General features: G+C 39.1%; 1 protein-coding gene across 1 annotated transcript in view; it reads right to left on the bottom strand.

Annotated features, from left to right (window-relative positions):
* Positions 1 to 670: 670 nt before the first annotated feature.
* The window catches only part of ZBTB10 (zinc finger and BTB domain containing 10), a 28,955-nt gene continuing 4,300 nt past the window's right edge, over positions 671 to 25,325 (bottom strand). Inside the window, exons 2-5 of the mRNA XM_069854283.1 lie at positions 20,626 to 21,523; positions 6,895 to 7,068; positions 4,610 to 4,785; positions 671 to 1,930 (exon numbers count right to left, since the gene is read on the bottom strand). Coding sequence (XP_069710384.1) covers positions 1,625 to 1,930; positions 4,610 to 4,785; positions 6,895 to 7,068; positions 20,626 to 21,523 — 1,554 coding nt within the window. The 3' untranslated portion in view covers positions 671 to 1,624. The remainder of the gene's footprint in view (positions 1,931 to 4,609; positions 4,786 to 6,894; positions 7,069 to 20,625; positions 21,524 to 25,325) is intronic.

Here is a 25,325-nt window from a genome sequence, read left to right as displayed (position 1 = left end):
ATTCTGTCCGCCAAAGCATAGTTCAAAGTTATCCACACAACTAATCACAATTTAGTTACCTGATATAAAATAGGAAAAAATATACTCATTTTAAAATTAAACAAAAGCTTAAAAATATGGCGACCCTCAATTTTTTTTTTATACAGTACTGTTACACTGGCCTAGCTACGTGTCATGTAAATGCTCTGCATATTTACTCCTTGTGACATAATAGTACATAAGATGTATTGTTCCAATGACTGCCTGAATTTACTTGCCTTAGGCTAGACAGAGTTTAGGATGAGTGTGTGATGCCCTCCTCCCTAGGAAAGAGACCTGAAATCATTCGTAGAATTTGACAAGCTTAGGAAAAAAATCCACATGGCTACAAAAAAAATTCAAGCTTCAATGCCTCCTTGAAAGTTTGAAATGAAGAGTGTAGGGAGCACATCATCCTGAAAAGTAGACAATTCAAAGAGAATTATTTTGCTTTGGACTTTTTGTTTTTCTATTAAAAAAAATAAATCCAGCAAATTAAGTCAAGTTAAATGTAATTGGTTTATATTAAACACTAGCAACCACCCATTAAGTACAAAAGAATAAAAAATAGTGTGTTCATTTTAATGACAAACGATGGGCACAATAGCCTAGTCATCAATTCACATCACAAACTAGCCAAAGACCAGACAAGTAAGAAATTATCAACCAAAGAGTTGTTTAATATGACACTTTCTCCATTCCTTGTACTTCTTTTCTGTGGGACTGAGGTACTGGGGAAGTAAAAAAAGTTTGAGAGGAGGGGGCCTTAGAGGAGGGGGGAAAGATTATTACACTGGGTAACTTTCAGCATGACTATCTCTTTTGACTAAGTGGCAGAAGAGTTACCCATGCTCTGGTCAGTCTATTTTCTTTATTGGTCATTCCTTCCGAAGGATCATTTTGGAACTGATCATTCAGTAACAACCTTCTTGAAAATTCATAACTGTGAAGAACAGACACTAAATTAATGCCATTATTAACTTCTCCAGTGCTTATCACCTACACCACCTGCCAGCACAGAGCTAAAAATTTTAAATCAAATTTTAATATGCTGTTGGCATTATCTGTGATGCATATTTAAACAATTGGCTTTCACCTGTCATGGTACGAGAGGGGTAAGGTTTGTACGGCAAAGACATACTTGTGGAAAGAAGGGCCACTAGCCCAAATCAGCTTCACTGGTTCACTGACAAAGTACGAGTGGATTTCAGAAACCTCTTTCTATTTCCATACCAAGTTGCAGTTTTCTTCATTCATGTTAACAGACACATGAATGTGTAACATAAGTACAGTTACTACTATGTCTGAATAGGACCCAAGTAGCTATATCCTATAAATAATAAAAAATACATTTTTCTTTTGATAACTGACTGTAGATGTGAGGACTCTGTATAATTCAACCAAATGGTTGTATGCTGTACAGTCCTGTGCAAATATCATAAAAAAATTAATAATCCTTTTTTGCTATAAGGCTTTGACCCTACATTTTTCACAGCAATGTAACTACCATCCAGCCTGTACCATATTTTGCAAGCCTTCAGTCCAAAAATTCAAATAGTCAATCCATATAGTGTTCAGATGCAGCACCCTGAAGTCATATGCTCTGTCAGTCATCCAAAGGCATACAAACTTCCCCAGATTCATCCCATCGAGACTGGTCATTCTGTTCTTCTACATCATCACCAAGCTCCTCATCACCTTCTCCCACTTCATTTTCCTCATATTCTTCATCCCTAGGGAAGTCTGTGTCCTGCACCTGGTCTGCTCCCTCTTGCCCTCCAGGTTGAGATTTATCTGCACAGTCTACACAAACTCCATAACGTCGTGATCCATGTCTTATTCCAACGCTGGCTGCTAGCATGAAAATCTTCTTACACACCATACATTTATATTTTTTATCCTTTTTATGCACCTATGGAAAAGAATATTAACAGCTGAAAATACACATATCATTTGCATATAGCACTAGAAAATTATTAATAATTACCAATACAAAAATTCTTTTTTTGAACTCTTCTAAAAGATACCCCAACACTGTTCAAAAAAAGACAAATAGTACCAGAGATCAGTTTTGACTAAATGCGCTATTGCCCCTGACTGAACTACCTGCTTGGTGTTCATCAGGGTCAAGTAGCTGCCTGTTCCGTAAATAGGCAAGTGTTCATTTTATGCCTACTCACTGCATAGAACAATACTCAAAAGCAGTAAGAACTATATAAGCACTTGTTGCACACAGGATCATACTGCATTTAGAAAATTGCCTTCACAATTTTAAGCCCTAGAAACACTAAGAATAAGCAAGAGTTATTATATTCTGTGTGAATGCAAAGAGCGAGATCCACAACATCTCCCTCTGAAGACAATCAAACCAAACAATATCTTTGAAGGTCCCTTTAGTGAATTTTTTGTCCTGTATATAGGAATGAGCTTGTGTGTAAAATTAAAGGCTACTGTTGACCAACTTGACTAAACAAGATCTGAATTTTAACTTGGGAGTACGTTACTTGTACAAGTAACTGAACTCAGCAACCACTTATAATAGTTACCATCTTGAAAAAAAATAAGACTTTTCTATCTAGTGCCCCCACAGCAGAGTACAACTGTGTGCTTAAACATCTCATTTGAGGTCACATTGAAAAAGTTGCTATTTCAGATAAAATATCACCCAACTTAGGGGAAAAAAACAAGGTCAAGACACAAATAGTTACTTCAGTCCTGCTGTATATAATCTGTACAGCTGACACTACATGTTTCTTCCTTAGCCTCTGGACTTGTTTCACACAAAGTAGAATGTTGGAGGTGTTTGTTCAATGCATGGGGCTGGGGAGGGAAGGTGCTCTGAATCCATCAGGGAAAGCACACTTCAGTTAAATTGCAGGATTCTATAGCCATTTTCACTCTGTCTGAATTTCACGCTTTTCCTGGAGGGGAAAAAAAGTCTTCAGCCACAAGATCTGGTCAGATACTGCAGGTCAGAAACCTGAAGTCCCACTCCACTATTCTTCTGAGTAGACCAACTACCACCCACTGTTGCTCTCTTCTCTGGTGAGCCACAAAGGAAGAAGCACAAGTACCTGCTGGTATGTGCTACACAATATCACCACTTATAAGGTGATAATGACCTAACCTCCATGCCTAGCCCCCGAGCTGCCCTGGACCATCACCACATCCATTCATGGCAGTCACCCACAGACAAGTCCTTCAAACTCTAACATCATAGGCATTCCTGTCCCTTCAGGCATCTAAGCCATCATCAGGAGGTATGGGAGGAGGAAGAAAGGCAGCAGGAGCAGGGTGGAAAGATGTGCATCTAAGATGAGAGAAGTCCAGTGGAACATAAGAAAGATGCTGTTCTAAAAATTTACATAGAAGCTATTAACATATGCCTTTCCTGCCCATAGAGGGGTTAAAGGAATATTTAACATTATCACAGTGGCCTTATAAATACTTTATAGAATTATATCCTGATATGACTCAGGTTATTATTCACTTTTAATGTTATTACTGGCTAACAGAAAGTACATTTCATCATAGCACAAGCTAGAAAGGGAAGTTAGGAAGACTTACACCAAAAGCTTTTCTGTATCTGCATTAAAACTTGGAAGCTCACAAGCACTTTTTCTACTCACTAACAAAACTGTGAGGACACTATGGAGATTTATGGAACACCTTCATGAAGGAGTAAGGTGATCCACCAGTTTTCAAAGTACTGAGGAAAGCTACCAAAGTGGAGAAGTGCAATTTACCCCGTTCCGTGTACTAACAGATTTTGACTATCTGCAAAACAGGATGCAAAATAAGGGTTTGGGTTTTTTTAAGATCACAGCTTGAAGAAACATTGTTACCTTCTCACTAACAATACGATCTTGGTTTTATTACTCCCCTAAAACACACCTTGGGTAAATATTATAATAAAGTCTTAATTTCCTTACAGATACAAAGTACCTGCAAAATACTCAAGACAGATAATGCTCCCTCTGGATCCTCAGATAAACAGTACTCAAGTCAAATCCCAAGTTACACAACAGACAGGACAGAGTAAGCTCAGCTGCTGATTATGGTACTGGTAGAACGCAAGTCAGAAGGTTTACTTCCTGCATCTCAGAGATTGTTCATTCTTTCATAAACCTTAAAGCAGCCACAATATTATAGCTTTGCCTAGTTGTGAAATAAGTATTTCAGAACTATCCCAAAACACTGTGCAAGTGCTGATTAACAAGGGGTCCTCACTGAAAATAATGATGCAGCATTATGGAACAAGATGTGCTATTCCAATGCAGTAACATTAAGCCAAAATTCCCTTTCACTGCCTAGAGAATAACTTATGCTGCATCTCTACGATATAAAGATGATTTTGAAAGTGATATTACTTCTATGAGAATTCCAGCTAATGTCTTAATACTGCATTTTCCATTAACAATATGAGAGGTACAGTTATCAGAGATATTTACATTCACCCATTTTAGATTATGATAAAGCAATTTACATTATGGCAAATCAGAGAACAATTTTCTCTCAACTACCAAAACATCTGAAAAAAACCAAAATCCCACACGCACATACGCGCGCACACGCACTTGTGGTTACCTACCAAGGAATGTCTCTTTACGTGCTCTCTTCGAGTAAACAGCTTCCCACAGATGTCACAACTGAAAGATCTCACGCCTGTATGAATGAGCAAGTGTCTCTTTAGTGTTCTTCTGTATTTGGCTACATAATTACAGTGTGGACACTTCAACTTGTTCATGATTAAAGCAGAGGAGTCGCCTACAAGAAAATAAGGATCAGGAGAGAAGACCATGAAACAAAAAACCTCTTTCAATGTGTTCTGCCTGGTGCCCAGAAATAAACAGGTGCCAAAACAAAGCACCCACATGACTTTTCATGAGCCAAATCAGGGAAGTGCCTGCCTGCAGAAGCCACGAATACTGGTAGGTTCTGCAGGTATGATCCTGCTGCTAGAAAAATACCTGCTTACAACTAAGGAATTTTTACTAGAGAAGTACAAATTGATTCTGTGAAATTAAGTCTCATTTAATGAATCAGAGTAAGTTAGCTAGAAGTTGGAAATATTCCATTTTCTAGAGGTCACCTATACCAGAAAACACTTTATTCTGGATTAAAAAAACCCCAAACCTCTAACTATGCAGCATTTAGACAGTTGCAATCTTCTCTCTCAATATTCTATTTAGAACTATGTGCAGGAACTGCCTGCCAAGATCTGACTCTACAAATAAATAAAAAAAAGAAAGTTTAACTAAGCAAGAATGACTATTGACAAAAGGAGCAGGATGACAAGAGGCCACATAATCCTGGAATAGCTAAAAAGGGAAGTTATTGGTTCTGCTCTTAGCTATTCTCTGCCCCAAAGTCTATTTTGGTCTAACAGTAGGAAAAGTAGAGAAAGCAGAGAAATCTTCTGAAGTAGCAATATCCCACTTATTCCTTCTGGTGAAGAGTGCTATTTACATGTCCTTGGCCCAAGGACAACATAGCTTGCTCACTGGATATGTGCAAAATAGGTTTACTACAGCTGCCTGTTACTGTATGAAACAGGAAAAACACAGGATGCTGTGACAGCAATGAAGGCCACACAAATACAAGGATTATTTTGAGAATAGAGCACCGACTCAACTGACTACAGGTGAGAATTTATGAACATGATCATAACCACCTAGAAGAATTCAAAATACACTGGCTAAGGTTAAATGATGATGAGTAAGTTGTTCATACTATCAGGAAGAAAGTAAAAGCAATTGTGTTACATGCGCGGGCCCGCATGTCTATATCCAAGATGCCTCCTCACAGCTTCAAAATCCCATAGCATGGAGATTAAATTTTATTCAGAAGTTTGCCTTGTTGCACTGAAACACTCATGCACACTGCCTGTCAACATAATGTCATCTGATGTCTTATGTGAAGAAAAATAAATTCAGAAAAGGTTTTGAATTTCAGTCTTATACACATCATTGGGGTACAATGAGCAGGCAGACATCAGGGCTGTAAGATACCACATTTAGTGGTTTCAGAACAAGCAGATCTCCTAACACCCAAGCTCTACGCCCTTGTCTGCTAGTGAATTTTACCTTCTGAAGACCCAACTTCTTCCACTGTGAAAACCAAAATATTTAAAGTAAACCAAAAACCAACACCGCAGTGATAGCTCAAAGTTACAGAGAAGAGGCAGGGATTACTATGACCCCGCCCTTAAGAACCTCTTTTTACTGAAGACTATGTATTTTAAGGATCTAGCAATAATTATTTTCTATGGGGGGGGTGGGGGTGGGGGTGGTATGTTTTCAGACAGAAAAAATAACTACAGATGATTGCTTGCCTTAACTACTAACAAAGGCACATAAGCTGTGAAAAGGTAGGTGAAAAAACACAAATTTGACCAAAGAGGGCTTTCATTATAGCTGCACTGAATTCAAAACCTTTACCGCAATAAAGTTTCTATTTTTAATAGCAACAAGTACACTCCAAGATCTTCTTTTAAAATTACATTTAACTTTGCACGTTCATCCTTCAAGTGTTCAATTTCAAAGCTCATTTATCTGTAGCTAACTTATAAGGCAGGTGAAAAAAGCTACGAGATCATTAAAGACGTCTAGTATATTCACATTTAGGCAAAATTCAAGAGCTGATATAAATCGTGTTCCGTTTTTACTTTTCCATAAAGTTGAATTCCTTTTTCTACCTCCAAGAAGTGACATCTATTTATATTACCACAAAACCAAATGATATAGAAGAAGAGTATGTAAACACTTAAATCTTACAAATCTTTAAACAAATTAATCAAATAGTATCAGCAGCAACAAAGATAAAGGACCCCTACCAGAGGCAAAAACCAACCTCCTCTCCATCAAATATACTTGCCATTTTCCCAAGCATCTTTTGGCCAAGATTCTGGCAGCAGTCCGTACTTGAAGTCACTTGAAGGACCCGGCAGCAGTCCATACTTAAAGTCACTTGAGGGACCCGGCAGCAGTCCATATTTAAAGTCACTTGAGGGACCCGGCAGCAGTCCGTACTTGAAGTCACTTGAAGTACCTATTATAGATACAGTCTCATTTTAGCTTCCCAGGTTCTCATTAGTCATGTTGTTTAGCAAAATATATATTTTTTTAAACTGTGACAAGAAAGTTTCAAACGTTAAAATAGTAATTACAATCTTTTTTCACATAATTTTACATACTGAAATGAAGAAATAACTTCATTCCTAATTTCAATGAAATCAGACCTTTGAGCCACTCTTCACAGCACCATTTCCTCTCCCAGTCCTGAGAAAAATTCAAAGCCTTTTTCATACCACAGCGACTTCTATGGTTTAAGGTGTTTACTCCCCCTCTATCATCATGACAGGGCTAATTTTTTTTTTCCACTGGATTCTCTTTACAACTGCTTTGTGCAGTGGCTTTATTTGGTTCACCAGAGGCAGCGTAGCCTCTGGTAGTGTACAAAACTGGAGGTGTGATTTTTTTTATTGCCTTAAAATATCTTGTTGGTACATAAAGTGCTTTAAATATCTTTATTTATGTAAAGTAGCCTACAGCTATGACTAAATCTTATTCTGAATAATTATTTCCATTACTCTATAACCACATCAATCCAAGAGACAATAATTACTTTGAATACACCAGCTTAAAAGACTAGATTGCATATTTACATTTGGTCTTTAGACAAGTGCCTCATGCAGTTTGTGTGGTCTTTGTAGCTTTCTTTTTTTCCCCTCTTTAAAAGAAAAAAATCATTCAGAAGTGAACAGTGCCTTAAAAAGAAACATAACTTTGCTTGTTTAACTCTATACTTTTGTAACATGTAAGAATTGCATGAGTGAATATGGAATCACTACTACACAGCACAGAGAACTATAAATAGCACAAAAGAAAGCTGCGCTAGGCATTCGACAAAATCATATTTGTGGGGCAAAGACTCCTCTGGCAAGAGCGCAAACCAATCTTCCTCCCAATCCCCAAGACAGGATTTTGTTGGGAAACATGAACTCATAAATCCATTACTTGCTTCACAGGCACATAGCTGTTAAATAAACAAACTGCAGTGGAAACTGGCAGATTTCCTTTTGTTTGTCTGCACAGTGCTCAGGTCTTCACACTGGATTCCCAATGTCACTGTTGTGAAACCTCTTGCAAGGGGCTTCACAGCCAGCAGATACATTTTCACCTTCAAGCCTGAGGCTATACATTTTAATGGTCTGAAGTCTTTTTTCCGTTGTCCCTATATTGCTCATCCGAAGGATTCCTCTGGGAAAGGACATTCTCTTCATGTAAACTAGAATTTAACACAGCTAGTGGTAAGCTGCATACTGAAACACTCTCAGCTTACAGTTCAACTGGAAAAATGTACAGATTACAGATCCTCACAGCATTAGACATGCACAGAAGTTTCATTCACTGCTCAGCCAGTGTTACAGTTAGCAGCAGTGGTTCCGTCTGCAACATAAGAGTTCAAAAGGAAATCAATTAACAAATAGGAAGCTTATAATTCTATTCTATCAGTTAGACAACGGCAAATGATAAGGAAAGCTGGATCATGACTGCAGAACTACATATTCCATCGGAACTTTTAAAAAGCAGACCTTGAGTAGAGTGGATGGAGAAAGTGAAATCCCAATATTTTAGCTCATTCGCCTAGCTATTTTGGAATAGAAAAAGAAGTTGGAAGGGAAGCGACTAAATTTCCCTCTTCTTCAAGAAACAAAATACTGACACAAAAACTTTTTTAAAAAGCTACTGACTAATAGCTGTCCTTATGTCCAAAAGAGGCAAGAACTCCTTACACTCATTTGGAGCTGTGGACTTTAGCAATGGCATCTCACAGCAGCTCAAGCAATACAACACAGATACCCTATAGACATGCCAACTACACATTCCTTTGAGGTGAGCAGTAAAATTTCCTTCTGTAATACACAAGAAAGGCATAATGAGGAAGCAGCGTTGCACAGTTTTGTGCAAGAGCAAAGATGACTTGACCTGAAGGCTAAAAGTCTCCAAATTAAAGTAGGCTTCAGGATCTGGCAGAGTAAAAAAATAAACAGCCAGCTTTTGTAATATGTTTGAAGTATTAGACCTTTTCATTACAGGTTGTTCCCCTCTAAAAGAACTGTCCTGCTTCTAGCTGATCAGTGGGAGATCAGTGATCAAAACACTTTAATCACTTTTCCCCCCTTATGGGAGGAATATCTGCAAAATCAACAGAACAAACTTTTACGGCTCACAAATGTAATGCATATGCTCTGCATAGGCAATATTGCGTAGCTTCCTTCAAAATAAGTACACATCAAAGACTGACTCTAAGTAAGAGTTGTACCAAGCCAAGCACATTTATAACACTGTCAATCTGACAGTTCTTCTGGATCTCAGAGAATACAAATTGAATTTCATTAGGAACTTATCCACACAGCTGGTATTGAAGTTTGAGGTAAATTCAGAGCTCAAATCCCTGCTCAGGTCTAGAACCTAGCAATAAAATTTGGCATAGAGCCAAACACTCAAGAGCTGTAGTCTAGCGTAGATAATAGCTACTCATTTTTCTCCCTCCAGTTGGAACAAACAACCTGCTATAACATGGAAGAAATACCATAAGAGATAAGAGGTTGCTACTAACATGTCAGCCTCTTCAAAGTACAGGACTAAGCAGATCATAATTAAACCTACTGCTTATTTTCAGAAAAATTCGTTGACCTCAAAAATCTGCTTTCTAGATTAAGCACATGTATAACATGTTAAAAAAAAAAGGGGGATTAATGTCTAATGATTCAGTCATACAGGAAAGACACGATAGACTGGGAACTGGAAGTGCAATGCCTAGCTTCCACTAACTTCCTCAAGTGGACATACAGCCTACAGTCAGGCAAGCTTCTGACTGTAACTAAGCTAAGACGTTATAGACCCCTGAGGCTTGTAACACCTCCCATACCCTCTCCCACCAAGCTACTGTCACCTAAAACCCGCTTGCAAAACTGCAGATATAGTCATCCAAACTGTTCCCATCCACTTAAACCCAGATGACCTTGATAGGAGACTGAAAGCAACTACATCTCCAGTTGTAATGGCAGGCTGGGGTATGGCGTAGTGAGAAAGAGCTTTAATAAAATTAAAAAAAAGTAATTAGATGTAATAATGCTCTGTAACGCAAGAATAGGTCATCTGACCACAACTTTCCGCTGATCTATGGATACCTTTTTATAGTTTAGTTGACTCCTAAAAGATGTGTAAGGTAATAATTTAAATGTCAATCAGCCTCCAACATCCACCTATTCTTCGGCCCTGCATGGAGAACAGGTTTCTATCAGTAACCTGATCTTAGGAAAAAGCCAAATAAGCTTCAAATAATAAAACAGAATACCAAATAGTTGATTAACTATCAGCACTAAAATTAAAGATGTCAATTTGAGAGTAGATAAAGACAGATCAAAATAGTGGTTGTGTAGGCTTTTACACAACTAACTGAAGCATTTTTCTACTGTTTTGTTCTCAGCAAAAAGGATAACCATAAGTCAGACATGCTGATTTACAGTTTTAAAGGCAAGAGATAAGGGATTATCACCAGAAAGAGAACCCATCTCAGCAAAAATCATCCTTAGTTTGACAAATTTTGCTCTTTTCTGTAACCAGAAACATGCTTACTTTTTGAGAAAAGGATGTATTACTGAGTAGGGGACGATTAAGTAGATTCACGAGAAGATCAACAACAGAAGCCACTAAACAGATCATTATAGCAACAGATAGGGATGTAGCATGTGCTGAAAAAGATTCAAAATTTCACATTAGATAGTTGTCTAATGATCTTAACTTCTGTTTTCTTTATACATACACCAAGATCAGTGCCAAAGAGGAAAAGGAATACTATTTTTTTTTTCCACCAAGTCTTCTGACACTGACTGCTCATCCAGGTCAATTAAAAAAGACAGAAAGGAGACAAGTTAAGTGATTAGGCCATAGCTTTCAAGGATTGTAGAATGCACAGTGGTAATCTACTAACAGCAATCCAGATTTTAGCGAGCGGGATTTCTAGCTTATGTTAAATAACAGAAGAGAAAAAACAGGACTACCAAGACTGACATACTGGGAAAGTGAAGCATTATGCTTGCATTTGTTTCCAGAGTATTACTCACATCTTTAACCTTGCTTCTGAAAAGGGGTCAAAGCATACCGCTTCCCAACTACCTGTTGCAGTAGAAGGCATGGGCAAACCAGACATTTTGCCAATGCAATCTTACTCATATTCTATGTACTGCTCCCAACTGCTCTTAATTTCTACTGTTTCTCATTCATGAAAAAATGGTTTATTTCCTTGACTATGGAGGCAGATCTGTCACCGACTAGCCCTCCCAGATGACCACTGATTGATGCTAAATATATCACCCACTTGTTTTTTCAACTTGCTTACCATATATTCACTGAAAAACTCCTCCTTGAAAAAGGGATGCCTTCCACATTAAAAAGCTATTTTGCTGATCTCTTCCCACAGAGGCTACATCAGTGAAAAAAAAAATTGTAAAAGCTTTCCTCATCCAGATAATTTATTTGTGGGGGAGTTATTGTTCTCAGGGACTATCACAGGTACACAAATAAAATTGTAGTGACCTCTGAAGGTCACCTAGTTCAGCTTCCTGCTCATAGGGCTAACTTCAAAGCTGGACTGTTTATTGGTTTGGACACTGCCAAGTTTTAAATACCTATAAGGATGAGAGATTCCACAAACCCTCCAAGTAATCTGTCCCAACACAACTGCTCTCATGGTCAACAGTCTTTTTCATATACAACTGGTATTTGCTTAGCTGCAACTACTGACTCTTGCCCTTTCACTGTGCACCCCCTGAAAAGCATCTGGGTTAATTTTCTCTATAATCCCCTTAAGGCAGTAGAAGAGAGCAGGTAGATCCCTCAGCCTTTTCCCTACTAAATAAATTCAGTTCCTCAATCTCTCCTTGAACAACACGATCTTTGTCCCCCTAATGACCTTAACGCCCTTCCACCGGACTCCTTCCAGCTTGCTGGCACCTTTCTTGTACTGGGCTGCCCTACACTGGGCACAGGATTTTAAATGTGGTCTTGCCAATCCTGAGTATAGGGGTATTATTAGCGCTTCCCTCAGCCCGCTAGCTATGTTCTTGCTAACACCACCATTAAGAGGTTACCTTTCATTGCCTCTAGGACACATCACCAACTTATGTTCAGCTTGCTGCCCATAAGGATCACCTGGTTCTCTTCTGCTGAGTGACTACCTATCCACTGTTACTTCCACATGCAGAACTTGACATTTGTCTTTGCACAGCATCTCAGGGTTCCTGTTGGCCAACTCTTATAGACTGTTCAGGTCCATCTGAACAACAGCCCAGCTGTGCACTCTGGAATATCAACCACTATCACCAATTTGACGTCATCTGCAAACTTGCTTACAGTCTTCCATCCTACTATCCTGATGACTGATGAAGATGTTGAACAGTATTGAGACTAAATAAGCTATTTTCAGCAAAGTAGTCCTTCTTGACTTCAGTCAAAAAAATGCCTTCATCCATACATTTCTGGACTATATTGCAAGATCAATGGCCAGATTGTGAACACTGCAAGTCAACTCATGAAGTATATACCTGAAGAGCTCTCTCACATAAAGTATTAAAAGATGTTCTGTTGTAAACATTTCACATCCCCTTTTCATTAAGTCTTATATTGACACTTTAAATATAAGTAGTACTTTCAAGGTGATATACACCTGAAAAGCTGCATGAAACTCCTGGGGTTTCAGTTCAGTCAACTAGCACTTAGGATTAAGATCTTCAAATACAGTAAACCACACCAACCATTCCAGATACTCTGGCAACCAAATTAAATGTCTTGGCAGTATATTCTGCTCCTATTTTCTTGCTTATTCTTTGAAAAAGTGATTGTAGAACAAATCCAAAGAAATAATCTGATTTGTTCTCAAAGCTGCCAGTCTCTCCCTAATGAGGGAGGAAAAAAAAAAAGCACACAATTAAAAAAAAAAATTAAGTCTATTCCCATCTTAGCCCTAATGCAAGGGTTCTCTACATAGTAAAGCCATTAGTCTTCTTCTGCATCAGCATTAGAGAACTGCTATTGCTCTTGTTTTATCAGCTACACATTGTAGCTTGTATTTTCTTAAAAGAAGAATTAAATGTCAGCTTAAAGGACAGGAAACAGCACTATCACCATGCATCATGATCAAAGACCACTGATGTCGCTGTAGTTGAGACAAATGCACCAAGAATTGATATGGGTCTTTGTATTTATTCTTACATAAAGATAAAAGCACAGATGCCATTGCAGTGTAGAGAGTTTTGGTCTGAACAATTTTTATGCTAAAACACTTGAAAGAAATGCTAAGGAGATCATCACTTCATATTAGGTTCTGTAATCACAGGCAGTCTTAGAAGACGTAGTATAATTTACCAGAATCTTGTGTTGAAGTGGTATCCCAGTATCAATCATTCCAGATTCAATTTGCCAAAAGCCTAATTTTGTCCAGGAATACGGAGGGATTCTATCTTTACACTGGGCTTTGAAGAAAATTAAGGTACAAGACAAACACACAAGTCCGTGAAAATACCAAGGCAGAAAGTAAACACCCAACTATTCTATCAAAAAGCCCCACAAATCCTGATACTTCCTTGGAAACTCTACATAATAAGATATAGGAGTATACAACAAACTAAGCTTGCTAGGCTGGTGTCATGCTTTCCTCACGAAGTAACATCCAACACCCTAGAAAAAGGGGAGAAACTCAAGTCACGAGTAAGCAAATCCGTAAAAGATTGAAAAGCATGAACTGCGTACAAGTTCCATACACATGACCTGACCATGAAAGACAACTGCTGCTTAACAAAGATTTTTTTCCAGCTTTGAATAAGTCCCCCCAAGCCCTGGGAATACCAGAAGTGACTAGAGTTTTGCAATTCTGGTGACATTTTTACAGGAAGAATGGTAACTCTGATGTTGCTAACTCTTCTCTCCATTGTTCCAGTATGACAAGATGAAGGTTATAGCTAACAAAGCTGCAACAATGAAGGCTAGTGATTAAAGTGAAATTGTCTGCTAAAGCTCAATCTACCGATGCACATGTAACTCATGTGTGCAAGCATAACAATGAGCTTTAGGGTAAACACATTATAAGCTTGCTACGCTACAGTATTCTACATTTAGATAAACTTTCTATAGTACGAACGCATTTCTGGTTGGATAGATTTACAGATACCTGCCAGAAACTGGCACAAGTAAGAAATGCTGCCTGCCTCTCTCCTCCACCCTCAAAAAACCACCCAGCTCTGCAGGAAGAATTCCAGAATCAACACACAATAAATAGTTGTGCAGTAAACAAAACAACTTAGCATGCAAAGAGAACCTGGAAGAGACACTTAAGGAATCTTCTTAGTCAAATTACATGCCACTTAAAACCTATTCTGCTCAGCTACCAACACTGAGAATGAACTATCCCTTCCTTAAAATTTTAAACAAAACAAAAAACCCAAACCACACAAGGCAAAGATTTGTAAGCCCAGAGAAACTGAACAGCAACTGATCAATTTATACTTCTATAAACTCTCACATGTTAAAGTCACTCCAGCATAAGAATGCTCTCACAGGGAGTTACAGTGGTGTAATTGCATTGAATACTTAACAACACAGAAAACGTACAGGTTAAATAAGATACTTAATACTGTTTTCCTGTACCATGTATGTATTAAAAGTAATTTAGTCGCCTTCTAGCTTCATAAATATTGTATAGGAATGGATAGGAATGTGAAGACAAGCATGTAGGAGATAACAGAGCTGTTATTAAAACAAGACTTCACTTTCTAGGGTAAATACTTTCTGGGAAAAAATTCTTATAAAGGAAGTTGTATTCTAATTTTCATTATATTTTGAAAAAGCTCCATACTACAATGAAAATCAGTTACAATCCAAAAGGATCCAAAACACATGGAGTAAGAACACTTTCACTGCTCAGTATGTGATAAAATTAATTAGATTGGACTTACTGAGGTACATCTTTGAGACTCAGGACAGAAGCTAACTGAAAAAAATAGCACAGCTAACTTCTGTAGCTAGAATTATGTCCCCCCTGACAAATCAAAGATACAAAGCCCTTGCTTTTCTATATTTATCATCATCACTACTTCATAAATGAGAAAAATCAAATCAGTATTTCAGACCGATAATTTAAAAGTGAATGTATTGCCTGCACTGAAACAAAAATAAAAGTCTGTGAGGTGTAAGAGGTCTGTAGACACCACATAACCTTCTTCCCCAACCCATTCACCTTGCTTGCCCTTTTTTTTTTTTTTTGTTAAAAAGCCCCAACAAAAAAACAGTAATGTGCAGAACACTGCCTAAAGTTGCAAGGTCAGTGGCTGACCATGCTTCAAGAACATGAGAATCTACTTGTCTTTGAGACCATCCCCTGGAAAGGTAAACTTAATTAATAGGGGAGAAGCTGACCTCTGGATGTTGTATTCCTTCTAGATGGCTTATAAAAACCAACAGGGCTTTCAATACCAGATGGCATTGGTAGGGAATAGGGCAAATAAAGAGGTTAAAGGTCCATGAAGCAATTTAAATCTTTCTATCAGCTGGAGGACTGAGGAAGATCTGACTGGATTCACAGTACCATAGAAGGGCATAAAAAAAAGCTTAATTTTGTTATAGTATCTTTTTTTAAATTTGTAACTGTCAAGTAGGATTGATCACTCCAAGAAATATATACACACCCAGACCAGTTCAGTCTTGATTTCCTCAAAGTTACCTTTCTTTATTGTAAAGTACTGTAAAGTCCGGCAGTTGCACTGTTCCCCTGTATCAGGAGGGAAACTGACCAGCACTACATTTTTCTTGTAAGCAGGTTTAGCCACTACTTGGGTCCTTCTGGAGAGTAGTTGCTTCTACAGCAAACTGAATTAGATTCCTTAAGAACCTCTACAAAATCATTTGAGAAACCTTGTGTTCCACAATAGGGTTGTTTTCATCCTGCCTTTGTTATTATTTCCCTCACCCCCAACACAATATATGACAGCCTTACTTATCCTGAAAATCAGGGTAAGAAGAAATCCAGCAGTAGCTTCATAAAGCTATTAGGATATTACACACAGGTCCCCTCAAGAATCAATGAGGTCAGCTCTGAAAGGCATAAGCAATACTTCACAGTTGTGTTCTGAAGCCTGAGGGTAAGGATACTTGTGCTCCAAAAAACAGGCCCAAATGAAAAATAAGTTCAAGAAGCAATAGAATCATAGAATCACCAGGTTGGAAAAGACCCACCGGATCACAGAGTCCAACCATTCCTATAAAATACTAAACCATGCCCCTCAGCGCCTTGTCCACCCGTCCCTTTAACACCTCCAGGGGAGGTGACTCAACCACCTCCCTGGGCTCTCCTAGTCTGGAGAAGTTTATTAAAACCTATGAACAGACATTAAAAATCTGATGAATTAAAATTGCTGAGCATTTATGGACTGGAAACTGACTAAGATTCTGACTGGTTGCACTGTTATTTTCACCATGGTAAATGGTTAATTGCAGAATGCTCCATGGCTGTAAACAGTAAAGACATTTTTAGCAGATTATCAACTAGAAAGGAAAATAGTGAGATAGGCAGTAGCATTCAGTGTAAAGGAACAGTTATTTTAATACAGTAAAGTTGGAGAACGCTTGAAAGCTTCAGTAAGAGTAGATTAATAGTAAGGCAGAATATGTAATTTAAAATCCATCTTAGCTTCATGGAATTTTTTGAAGCTCAAAGTGCTACATTTACAGGGAAGGTGTTAAATATAAACTTCCTGGCGATGCAGGGTGAGAGAAAAGAGAAGCTGACATATCCTTACACATATCTGTAGGAAGACATACATTTGGCAAGGACCTGTTTAAAAAGTTTGTTTTACTCAGGAAAAGAGTGGTAGCAGATAGTTAGAAAGCTTTTATTGTCGATTGTCTAGAACTGACCTAGCTGTACCCAAGTGGGAAGCCCATTTCATAGAATCAAAGAATTACCAGGTTGGAAAGCACCCACCGGATCATCGAGTCCAACCATTCCTATCAAACACTAAACCATGCCCCTCAGCACCTCATCCACCCGTGCCTTAAACACCTCCAGGGATGGAGGTTCAACCACCTCCCTGGGCAGCCTGTTCCAGTGCCCAATGATCCCTTCCATGAAAAACTTCTTCCTAATGTCCAGCATGAACCTCCCCCTGGCAGAGCTTGAGGCCATTCCCTCTTGTCCTGTCCCCTCTCACTTGGGAGAAGAGGCCAGCATCCTCCTCTCCACAACCTCCTTTCAGGTAGGTGTAGAGAGCAATGAGGTCTCCCCTCAGCCTCCTCTTCTCCGGGCTAAACAACCCCAGCTCTCTCAGTCACTCCACGTAAGACTTGTTCTCCAGCCCATGCACCACTTTTGTTGCTCTTCTCTGGACTCACTCCAGAGCCTCAACATCCTTCTTGTGGTGAGGGGCCCAGAGCTGAACACAGGATTCGAGGTACCGTCTCACCAGTGCCAAGTACAGAGGGAGAATAACCTCCCTGGACCTGCTGGCCACACCATTTCTGATCCAAGCCAAGATGCCATTGGCCTTCTTGGCCACCTGGGCACACTGCTGGCTCATGTTCAGTCGGCTGGCAACCAACACCCCCAGGTCCCTCTCCTCCAGGCAGCTTTCTAGACAGACTTCTCCTAGTCTGTAGCACTGCACAGGGTTGTTGTGCCCCAAGTGCAGGACCTGGCATTTGGCCTTGTTAAACCTCATGCCATTGGTCTCAGCCCAGCGGTCCAGCCTGTTCAGATCCCTTTGCAGAGCCTCCCTGCCCTCCAGCAGATCGACACTTCCACCCAGCTTAGTGTAGTCCGCAGAGTTCCTAAGGGTGCACTCAATGCCTTCATCCAGGTCACTGATAAAGACATTGAACAGGGCTGGACCCAGCACTGAGCCCTGGGGAACCCCACTTGTCACTGGCCTCCAGCTGGAGTTAACTCCATTTACCACCACTCTCTAGGCCCGGCCATCCAACCAGTTTTCCACCCAGGAGAGTGTGCGCCTGTCCAGGCCACAGGCTGACAGTTTATGAAGCAGAATGCTGTGAGAAACTGTGTCAAAGGCTTTACTGAAGTCCAGGAAGACGACATCCACAGCCTTTCCCTCATCCAGTAGGCAAGTCACTTTGTTATACAAGGCGATCAGGTTAGGTTTATAACAGAATTCCAGGTAGTAGCTTTTTGGAGGAAATTTCTGTAGTGAGAAGAGTGTTCTTAAATAGACTTTCCTTCCATGACATTAATGGCATTTCTTTCTCCTCATAAAACCATCAGACAATCCAAAACTATAATCAAGGACACAGCAGCTCATTTTGCATGTAAGTGGACATCTCTTAACCATATCTGGTGTTGGTTACCCCCACCAGCACATAACAAAGCATTAATAGTAGAAGCTTATTCTTTACATTTTAGCCACCAAAGGGACAAAGCTCCTTAGCTTTCATCATAAAATTTTACTGTTCCTTCTTTTTCTTCACACAGTCTAGTGTGTCTAGTACAGTCTAGTGCCTAGTACAGAAGACACTTCCTTATGTATTTTTAACTCGCAGTGCCTATTATTTTTGGTAGTTTTTAAAATCCAAAAGAAATTTAATCCACAACTAAAAAGTTATTGTATAACCTGCATGTTACTCTACAACCCATTCTTGTCATTCTTCCAACTCTCCACTCCTCCCCTCTAGCACCTTTTCTCAGGATTCAAGGGAGCAACTGAAAGAGTGTTTAAGAGCAGAATCTACCTACAGAGCAATAAAAAAAGCTAGCCAGCAGCAGAGGAGAAAGAACACTGAATGCTTAAGCACAAGCTATGGGTCAAAGTAAGCTACACCAAGCCCTGCTTTCAATATCTCGTTTCAAACAACATGCGTGCACATGAGAACTTCATAAAAGTAAAGACCTTATTATAAAAATGGTAGATATGTCTTCCAGAACAGTTCCAACATTGACAAAAAAATGCAATTACTTATGTGGGACCATTTATGTTGCGCTCTAGAAGAACCAAAGAGATCATTACCTGACGCTATTTTACAGTTCAATAAACCTCCCCTGCTATCCCAGAACTTTCAGCAATTTTGGACAGACACCATAGCATAAATTCAGTGTGCCCATAGCCTCTACATAGCTCTTTTCATCAAGATGTTAGATGGTTGTGTTTTGCAATTTAATTACTTAACAAAGTGAGTTACTTGGAGCTGCTTCAGTCCAAAAAAACTGAACATGTACTATACTTGTTTAATCATTACTGCACTGCCCACATCCTCCATTATTTCTTCAAGAAAGTTCCACAGCACGTATTCAAAATCTGCAGAACGCAAACAAGTATTTATTTCTGTTGCTGGGGGCAACGTAAACCAGACATTCTCTACGGTATTTCCAACACTAAAAGACCTTGAATATCTACCCCCTATAAATCAGAAATAGAAATCACAAGCTAAATTGCACCAGAAATTTCATGTTTGTGGAATTAACATACACATCTTCAGTAACTGCTCCAGATCCTCTGCTGCCATTTTTCACTCCACAGCAACTAAGTATGGCAAGCACTACTACACAGCACAAGCAGATTTGTTGTGTGAGTGCTGAGGACTCCACATCCTCACTATACGCATCTAGAGGTGCTTCAGTTAAAGCTAGATCCAACCTGGTGTTCAGACCCAAGGCCTATTAGCAGTCAGTACACAATAGCTATGTTTCTGAAACACAGCTTCCATTTTCAAGTCAGCCAGAAGAAACCCTGTGCAATCTAAGCAAGTTTTCACAGTTACAAGAAGATTAATTCACAAGTGCACACTCCCAAGCTGAACTGCAAAGCTGAAGTAGACCTACCCACTGAGCTCAGAGATGAATACTAAAGATAAGCAAAACCAATGAAGCATTTATAGAATGAATGTTAGCTCCTCAGCACAGCTGCTTCTTCACAGCTGCTCCTGTTGTGCCACCACACCACTTTCTAACTACATGGACATAACCTGTACTGGTTGCCCCTGTTCATACATCACATGTACACATTCACAGGGTCCAGTCTGCACCACTCTACACTGTCCCACCTCACTGCAGCGCTCATGCAGCTGTAATGGTGAGGTACAGCAGAGCATCACCACACACCCTCTGCTTAACTGCTATTCACCTATTGCCTTCTCCACATCAGCAGCTGCCCGCCATACCAACAGGCATCTACACATTGTGGATAGAAGGCAGAGGCATTTCAGGGCCCCAGGGGAAGTGATCTGTCCCTGTCACTACAGAAAGGACTGATTACAACACATACCTAATCTTGTTCTAGCATTAACATTAACAATAGAACCTTAAAGAAAAAAAAAATTCTATTAATTCAATTACTCTCAGGATTCTTTTAAAGAATGTTAAGTCAAAAAGATATTCCCTCTATTGTATGCCATCGTGACATCTCTTCCAATCTGTTTCACAAATCCGCTCTAAGTTTCTAAAAGATCCTATACAACATACCTACGCAGAAGTTACGCTGTTGTGTAACTTATTCAGTAATAGAGTTTTCAAATTAAATGGCTTATACTAAGCAATATTTACCTGCTTCTTCTTTAATAAACGACAGATCTTCTTCTGGATATGGGACCGATGGTTGCAACACCGAGCAATCTTCTGAGTTCTCTTCAGTATTAGGTGGTATATTATAAATAAATCGCTTTGCAGTTTGGTTTTTCCTTCTTGCTTTTCCAGGTTCTTGAACTGATTGTCCCTGTCCTCCCATGTCATTCCATACAAAAACTTTCCCCTCACCTTGAGATTCATTTTCAGCCATTTCAGGTGAGCTGTCCTGGACCCAACTGCAGTCGTTCATTTGGTAGCTTTCCATTTGGCCCTCATCGATAGAGTAACCATCGTTCTCAGTTTTTATGCTACTTGCCAAATTGGTAAGGTTTCGCGTTGCCCAGAAGCTGGCAACTTTCTGATCCCTTGGAGACAAGCCATCCCTACTAACAGATCTTCTGTTGTAATCCACTACAACGGTCTCCGGAGCCTCTGATTTTATACTTATGTTTAAGGCATCTTTAATGAAGTTGCGGCAGGACTGGACAACCTCCGTCATCTGAAGGTAGCTGGCCACTGACATCACTTCAATGGCATTTTGGCTCGTAAGCACGAGGTTACCAGAATATAAGAAGTCCAAGATGACAGAAAAACCTTGAACAGCAACAACGTCTAAATAGGTAACAGTGGTTTGGTTACGGCTTTCTTTGTTTGTAAAGCAATAGAGAGTCTTAAAGAAGCGGCTGCCTGCAACCAGGATGTTCTTGTGAGCTCTGAAGACCCTCCCACTCACCACAATATTAACATCACAAAGAATGCCTTTCTTCCTCTGCTCGTTGAGCTCTTGCAGGAGCTGATAGCAGTAAGAGTTCTCATTTGGCCTGCTGTTAAAATCACAGTATCCTTCATTATTCAGTTCTGACGGCAACTCTGACTCCTGCAATTAAAAAAACCACAACCATAATTAGCTCTTAATGAATGCTCTCCTTAGTCCTCCAACACAATAATGGGGATATGAAAATAAATGTAAGAAGATAATGTTATTCAAAAGATTTTTCTTAAATTTATGTTCTAATATGCAATTTAAAAAAAAAAATCTGAAAGCTAAGAATCACAATCTCATTCTGCACTCTCAACCCGCAAATTCAGAACAAAACAAAAATAGTAGAATTGCCTTTAGGGCAAAGGAAGTGAAATTTTGTCTAAAAGTAAGGAAAGATTCAGTTGAGCGTGAACTATTTGGTTTTTCCAATCCATGTACATTAAAGACTCACAAGTCTCTCTTTACAAAGATTTACTTAGATGGTTCTCATGTAACCTACTCCTCCTTCTTTCCTAGAAGCCTCTAGTTTAAGGAGTAAGTGGAACCCTGAGAACCGATTCAACATTTCCTCATGCTGGGAGACGAATACATAAGGGTTTAGATCTTTGCCTCCTCATCTGTGCGTCTTCTGTGTTTTAAAGAAGCCATGTTACTGAAGTAGTTATAATAGCAGATTTCTCTTATACAGGTCTATGAACTAGGCATTTATTCTTTATTTTCTAATCGTAACAGACTTAAGATTAAATTGCTGTATTACAAGACAAGTGGACAGAATATTGCAGTTTTCCAAACAAAACTTAAGCTTCCATAAAGTTATTTAAACAACTTTCTTGAATCAAGCTTCATTGAAACTTTGCAGTAGCAACACCTTTAACTGGTACATATACACACAATGTGTACTTATGCATCTTCACAACCTTTTTCAGATGCAATCTCAAACATGACTTGAAATTTTTGCCAAGAATAGTATCAGATAATCTGACACCAATAAATTAGTTGTTATTAAAGATCAGTTCAGACAGTGAAAGACTGATAAGTAGAAAGAACTCTGAACTGGATTTTAGAGCATTTAGAAATCCATAACTGATGTTTAGATAATTATGATTCAGAGTCGCTACAATGCAAAAAACACAGACCATGTTTGAGACGATACTTATATTGATTGATACGTGCTGTTATCAAGACTAGCAATAACAGTCTGTTTTATAGTGGATCTCCAAGACTCCCTCTTCTTCTATTCAGCAAATAAGAACAGTTCAAAACAGGCTGCACACCAATACGGGTTAGCACGAGGAAGATCAAATTTTGCAAATCACATCATTATTTGCTCCTCTCATTTTCTAAAACTCACAGATCTAGCTCATCATTAAAGCTCAACTCCCTCAACAGTACAGGTCAAAATCAGCGTGAACAAGTTAATGTTAATGCTGTCATAGGCCCATACTCAATATATTGCAGGAAGTATGCATGTTGCAGAAAAGCACTACCCTTAGTCTGGGAGGCTATTGCAGAAAACAGCTATATGTTAACAAAAAGAAAGTCACTTTCCACCACAGAGGAATTAGCACATTAAATGAGTACTCAGCTCAAGTTATAATTCCCATGTGGATCACAGTATGGACAGCTGAGGCTGTGACTACTCCTCTAAAATGATATTTACATCCATAAGCAGTGAACGATGCCCAGCATAACCAAAGTAAAAATTTGTAACACTTCAGCATCTCCTGCAGAGAAATTTCACTTTGCTGTCACATTCAAGCTGCTTCTAAATTTCCACCCCTTTAAAAAAAACTTTAGTGAAAAGGCAGAAATACAAGCAATTAGGCTTTTATATAAAAAAAAAAGTCATAGCTCTTTGTTCAACCTCATCTTATTTTTTTTCTGTATGCTCTCTGGCATACCCAAGTACTCCCTGAGATCAGAGCTCCGAAAACAGAAAGTACCTCCCAAAGGTGAGGCAACTAAGTCTATCATTCTGTAAGCTCTCAGCAGATTCTGGACCTGGACTAGCTTCCTGTCGCTGTGGCAACGAGCACTGTGAAGCCTCGAACACCAATTACACTGACTTTGGTTTAGATTAAGACAAAAATTATCATAGCCTGAAGTGTTGTCACCCTAGTCAGAGTCAATCATCAGCGACTTGCATCTCACACAGTAAATGTTAGGTATATGCTATGATAGCTGACAATGTCACTTTCTGAGAGCAAATTAAACAACACAAAATAGTCTGCCATGGTTCTTTTCTTTTTACAGGTCTGATTAAAGAACAGGGAGCACACTTCAACTGAGCATGTTTATATATCCATTCAAACTGATAAAGAGAAACCAAGACTTACAATATTTTTTCTTCTAAGAAAACAACAAGCCAGCATGGTAAAAAAAAAAAAGAGCTGCAGATCACAAACGTACCACAGAAACACAGGACTTAAGTCTTAGTTATTAAAAGATCAGAAGGTTGAGTGAAAATAAGAAACATCATGAAAGTGATGCCCAAGCTACAGGAGTGTGTGTTGGAGAAGGAGACTGGTATTACAGTTTTACAGAAATGGGTACATAAAGATTTTTAAAACTAATATCAGAAACAACTGTTTAACTACTGCTATGGAAGTAGCTAACTCTAATGCCACACCTCAAACAAAATGAAAGCCCCAACATCTGAGCAGTTATCAAGGCTACATACAGCAAGTGTGACAAGCAGACTTAGTATCCTTTGGAGCGTTTCAAGCACCTCTTTGTACAGAAAGCGTACAGTACAGTTCAGTAGGAGGTAGGGTGCTGGAAGTTACTGAAAACTTTTTAACAAGTGTACTTTCAGACTTCTCTTACGTTGTTCTCATGGCACACAGAATCATAGAATAGAATCACAAAATAGTCTGGGTTGAAAGGGATCTTAAAGACCACCCAGTACCAGCCCCCGTGCCATGGGCAGAGACACCTTCCACTGGATCAGGCTTCCCAAGGCCCCATCCAACCTGGCCTTAAGCACCTCTCCAGGGATGGGGCACCCACAACTTCCTTGAGCAACCTGTTCCAGTGCCTCACCACTCTCATGGTGAAGAAATTCTTCCTTATGCCTAGTCTAAATCTGTCCTTCTCTAGTTTATACCCATTCCCTCTAATCCTATCACTACAAGCCTTCGTGAACAGCCCCTCCCCAGTTTTTTTGTAGGCCCCTCTCCAGGTACTAGAAGATCACTACAAGATCTCCTCAGAGCCTTCTCTTCTCCAGGCTGAACAACCACAACTCTCTCAGCCTGTCAAGAGGGTACCACTGTCTATCTAACAAAAACTACAAACCAATCTCAACACCAAACCACCTTCACTTTAATAAAAAAGTGATATGTAATCTAAAATAAAAAGCAGGACTACTTCAGTTTTACTTGTGGTGTCTACAGCATCACAAGATTGAAAAGCTTCTCTCTGTAGAGGAGATTAAGAAATGATCTAACAGAAAGAGACTGCTCAGGGAAACTAATATTATACTCAGTTTCACTTAATTACTCATTTGAATATACACAAACATAAAGAGCTATTTCATATGCCTAATGAACTATTTAAACCTGCTTAAAAGCTAACAAGAGCAGAAATACATAATCAAAAACTGCTAATATAAATTTGCTTTAATTTTTCTTCCTGTCAAGCATCCTCTGTCTCCTGGGAGCTACAAGGAGGAGTTGGGGGTGGGGGTGGTATGGAAGATGTATTAAAAAAAAAAAAAAGAAAAGAAACAAAACCAAAACCCAATCTAACCATAGATCACAGCTCAGCTGTATGTTTATGAAAAGTAGTTATGCCACAGTTTTGTAATCCCTTCTCCATTACCATACCTTACTCAGCAGTTTCCCCCGCAGCTCCAAATTAATTCTTATCCTGAAGAAAGGATCCTCTAACAAAAGTGAGCTACCAGGAACTTCTT

The sequence above is a fragment of the Phaenicophaeus curvirostris genome, chromosome 3 (genome assembly GCF_032191515.1).
Source record: "Phaenicophaeus curvirostris isolate KB17595 chromosome 3, BPBGC_Pcur_1.0, whole genome shotgun sequence".
In the NCBI taxonomy this organism is placed as follows: Eukaryota; Metazoa; Chordata; class Aves; order Cuculiformes; family Cuculidae; genus Phaenicophaeus; species Phaenicophaeus curvirostris.
This window is presented reverse-complemented; position numbering and strand designations above follow the sequence as displayed.